The following is a 4,969-nucleotide window of genomic DNA, read 5'->3' on the forward strand; positions in this document are numbered from 1 at the left end:
GCTTGGAAGGATGGCTCAGGACAGAGATAAATGGAAGGAGCTTGTATGTGGCCTATACCCTGCCAGGGGTGAAAGGCATTGATGATGATGATGATGATGATAGGAACAGAACAACTATAATGAAAAATAACGTTAAAAGCTTATATGAAGGATAGGCCTGTAGAGAAAAGTGGGTGTTTGATGGGTGCTTTCGTGTGTTCCTTCTTTCCTTTCAAACATCTGCCTGTCTTTATCTCTCCTCCTTCATTTCTTTGTATGTTTCTCTGTTGTGAACCTCTAGTCTATGGCATTTATTACCTAGTTGTGTTTCAAGTGCTGTAAAACTGTTTCAATAATAAAACTAAAGCTTAACCTTGAGGAAACTCAGCTTGTTTCTACAGTAGAGGAACCTTTTGGATTTTGAGTGTGTTAAGTCAATGCAGTCATGTGCTCTTTATTTCAGTGACTTTCAAGAACACCACACTGAAGTACTGTATATCTGACAATCTGAGACAGAATGCCTAATGTTGAGCAGCCCACCATCTTATTCTTGCAAAGGTATGGTATAGAAAGTCAAAATTATTTTTCAGGTACTATACTAATTTTTTTGCCTTCCTTTGTAATTGTTTGCAATTAGTCAATGTTTTTCATCAGCAGAAATAACCTGAAAAAAAATATTTTTGTGGAATTCAAGGTGCGAAATGGAATTGTAGACCTGTATGTATAATATATATATAATGTCAGTTTTTGACTTATAATGCAGTGAGGTAAATTTGTTTTGATGTTACCTTTAACTGCAGTTTGGAAGAAAAAAATCTATACTTATTTTTTAATATATTTTTTTTGTTCATGTTTAGATGGAATTCTGCAGACGGACCAAGAGATTTCAGCATTCACAGCTATCGGAACACTATTGCAGATTTAGTTGACAATTTTCTCACTGATTTAGATGATGGTAAGTTATGAAGACATATATATTTGTCTAGTAGACTCTTTTGGAGTCTTTTTTGGACTTAAAATTATAAATTTGGGCAATAGATGAAGATGGAGATGGTATACATGATGAGTAATTTTCAGGGTGCAAAAGTCTTTAAATAGTATTATAGCATGTAAAACTTTGTTGTTTGCTTAATATTGAGAAAGTTATGATACTTCAAATGTGGGGAAAACAATATTTTGTCTATATATTCAATGTTTGAGTAATTTTTGCAAAAATGTAAATTATAAATAACAATTGACATTATTATGTAATTGAAACTTTATATAATCAGGCATAGGAATTTATCATAGTGACGACAAATATTTTTATATGCCTCAAAATGTGAGTTTATTTGATAAACTTTAAACAGTAAGACTCATTTCTAGCCTTTTAATCATTTGGAATAGGGTGCTAATGGAACGTCATTCAATTTTTATTCTTATGCAAATGCACAATCCTTTTCTTCCCCATAAGTTGTGAAATCCCTGGAAACTGACGGAAATGCTAGCGGAAGTCTTCGTTCTCTTACTATGTGTCTGGAGTTTTTAAGAGAGAATGGGGAGATTTTTCATCACATATCATCAGAATCTTCAACATCTGAGAATCTGAGGGTACTGCAGGAAGAAAACACCTCACAAGGTACAGAGTATATATACTTTGTTTCGTGTTTTATATAATTTTTATGAGCTTTCCACTTTTGAGTGAGATGTGAGCTTTCTATCCTTATCTTGCTGCTAATGTCTGTACTTCAAAGTAATAAAATTTCTTTCTATCATTCCCTTAGCTGAGTAAAATAAAATTAAGAATTTATGGTAATGTGCACACTGTATCATCCCTTATTAACCCATTTTTTTGCAATCCATAACCTTAGTCCCAGCCAGTACAGCGGTATTTCTGAGAAAGAGGCATGCATTCTAAAAAGTGATGTAGTATCTTTATAATGAGGTTTAAATAATATTTACGTATATATAACAATTTTTCAAGTTAAATGAACAAATATTATGAAACTTAAAGTTTAGTTAGGTTCGCTAATTAAGAAAAATATGTGCAAATTCGGTACCCTTGAAACTGAGAATAAATGCCCTTGGGACAGTGGGAGGTACAAGTGCTGTTGAAAATATACGTGCATGTGGATGGAAGGGTTAGCATCTCGCTGTTTATTATTTCTTTACCAGTTAGAGGGACATGATTAGTTACTTTTTACTTTTGATATGACTGAACAATCATGATTGACTAAATTAGTCCATGGATATAAGCACTTAAGACTTGTCAATATATACTCCGTTCCATTCTACTAGATGCTGTAAAATTGTATAAAAGTAAAGGGAACTGCAATATCTGGGGTCACAGTGGGGTAGCAGTCCGCCTTACAGGAACAGGAAACAGCGTGCAATAATTGTTGCAATGCACATAGATGTGATGGGGTTATAGTGTACTTCTAACTAAAGTTGAATTAGGATCTCCGATAGCAACTTCCTCTTCCACAGACTATACCTTATACGGCAGAAAAGAACATAAATGTCGAAGACCTCCACCTTTTTTAAACATTTTACCGTATTTTGAGGCTTGCCAACTATCCCAAATTCCTGGGTTTGTCCCAGATTTGGTGGTCGGAAATTTGATAGTAGCCTTATCACATACGGTACATTTGTTGCTACATGATCTGAAGTTATAATGTTGAGTGTCCCTGATAGGGTTTTGAAAAGGTTGACAAGCCTGTATTTCTAAAAATAAATCAACCTCTTATTTGTTAAATCTGCTGGCCCTAAAAGAGTCGTTGTAACAGAATGTAATTTGTTAGTACTTTCTGACGAAAAAGCAAATCCAGATAGATGTTTTGGTAAAAGAATTGGAATTGTTGTGTCCCCAGCATTTTGCTACTGGTTTTTGCGTCACTTGCTGAGACTGCTGGGTCACTCGGAGTGTGGGGAAGTTCACGCCGTCACCATCAAGCTGGTCATTCACATTCTGCAGGCTATCAAACTCAGACATGTTTTTGTTTTTCGCCAACATGTCACTGAGCTGGTGAAGACATGCGGAGGTAAGGAGACAGATTGTCCTCTTCCTCTATCCTCTTTCTCTACCACTTTCTCATCCTCCCCCCCCCCTCCTCCTCCCCCTCTTCCTCCTTCTTTTCCTCCTTCTTCAGACAATGGTGAAACAGACTGGTGATCATGGTTTACCCCTCATTTCTCTGCTTGGATGCTCTTAGAATTCCTCATCCTCCTCCTCCTCCTCTTCCTCCTCCTCTTTCTCCTCGTCATCCTCCTCTTCCTCTCCTCCTCCTCCTCCAACAGACATTGGTGAAACAGACTTTTGTGATCTTTGTTCGCCATTCATTTCTCTTCTCGGATGCTCTAAGAAAACCTGTATTATCGTGGTCTTTTCCAGTTACCTACCTGGTCAAGTTTTTAAGTTTGTTATTCTTAGTCTAACCCTGCCTCTTTTACCTTCTATTTTTTCAAAATAACAAATTATTCAAGGCCATTATGTCGATACGATTCAGGAGTCCTAGAAAGTGTATTTTTCTTTTTGTAATTGTTTTTATTAGTGAAAGTCACATGCTGGCTTCTTTCAGAATTCTTTCTGTAGACTTACTTTAGTTATTTCATGAGACTTGGTTGCACATTTTGGAATAATGTTTCTATATATAGAAAAGTATGCTTAAAATAGTAATGATAATAACGATAATATTATTATTATTAATGATATAATAATGGTAATCGATCAACCATATCATTTATTTATCGCATTTCCATTCGGTGAATGCTCAAATATTGCCTTGACTTTTTTAGCGTTAGCGTTGGTGTTTTATGTTTGTGCTACATGGATTGTTATTGAACAAAATATTTCAGTGTGTATTTGATTCGGGCAAAATCTAAAATCCTGTGGTAGCATAGCGGGCCTGTTTCTTTGAAATAGCATAGATCATTTTCAGTTAACCTAAGTAAAATGTTTAAGAAGCATATTTCTCTGAAATAATAGGTTATGTATATGATACTTACGGTAAATAAGGAAGAAAATTAAAGCGGGCTAAGCTAAGCTTGGGCTGTTGGCAGTGTAGACGGAGCTGATGTTGAAATGAGACATTCAGTCTTATTCTTAAATGACCCTTCCATTGTCATTTTTTTGCTTTATCAGAGCTAGTAGCGCTGAGTGACCGTCTGTATGCTGGAGAGCAAACGGTGGCTCTCACCAGTTTCTACTCAGACATTGACCTGGCACAGCAGAGTCTCCGGAGTCTATCAGAAGGGTCAAAGGTACATGTCTTTACTGTGATTATACTATTACTGTTACAATTTGCCCTGAGCAAAGGTGAGAAAAGGTGAGATGCACTTTGTTGGTCCTCCATTGGAAGAAATTGTCAGGTAGGCTTAGTTGCCAACCAGTATGTAAAAAATGCATTTCGTTTGTTTTTGAGAGTGAGTATGCCAGTCTGTTTTTTTGTAAGAAAATACATATTCTCTGTTGTCCAGTATTGCTCTTCACGAACTTGCCAATGTTGAAGAAAAATTATTTATTTTCAAGGCAGGGTTTGAGAATGATAATAAGAACGAAGCCCCTAAATCAGATGGAGAGACCGCTACCAAATATTTCTGACATTATTTTCGCATGTCTACTTTGAATAGGTTGAATGTTTTGAATGCACAAAAGTGTATGTTATGGTTTTGGAGGGGGGGGGGGTAACTGGTCCAGTGCCCACCATCCTGACCTGCTGCTTGGGTAGGGTGTTTTTTTATTTGGAAAAGTTGGCAACTTTGGGTGGGTGTTATTACGGTATTGTATAAATCATTGGTCGTAACCAAAGATAAGATAGGGTGAGGTATGCTTTATTGATCAACCTTTGCAAGAAATAGGTGGGTATATGTTCTTTCAGTATTGCTTTTGAACATTTGTTTATGGCATTGTTTTATAGATGTATATTATGGTAGTTGACATGCATGTATATTATGGTAGTTGACATGCATGTATATTATGGTAGTTGACATGCATGTATATTATGGTAGTTGA

At 36.0% G+C, this 4,969-nt stretch overlaps 1 protein-coding gene across 1 annotated transcript in view; it reads left to right on the plus strand.

Moving 5' to 3' along the window:
- Positions 1-227: 227 nt before the first annotated feature.
- Positions 228-4,969, plus strand: part of LOC101856065 (serine/threonine-protein kinase ATR) — a gene marked incomplete in the record, with an annotated part of 74,155 nt that continues 69,413 nt past the window's right edge. The window contains 5 exon segments of the mRNA XM_013081704.2: positions 228-537; positions 837-934; positions 1,433-1,597; positions 2,829-2,999; positions 4,100-4,218. Of these exon segments, the coding sequence (XP_012937158.1) occupies positions 497-537; positions 837-934; positions 1,433-1,597; positions 2,829-2,999; positions 4,100-4,218 (594 nt within the window).

The sequence above is a fragment of the Aplysia californica genome, unplaced genomic scaffold (genome assembly GCF_000002075.1).
Source record: "Aplysia californica isolate F4 #8 unplaced genomic scaffold, AplCal3.0 scaffold00007, whole genome shotgun sequence".
In the NCBI taxonomy this organism is placed as follows: Eukaryota; Metazoa; Mollusca; class Gastropoda; order Aplysiida; family Aplysiidae; genus Aplysia; species Aplysia californica.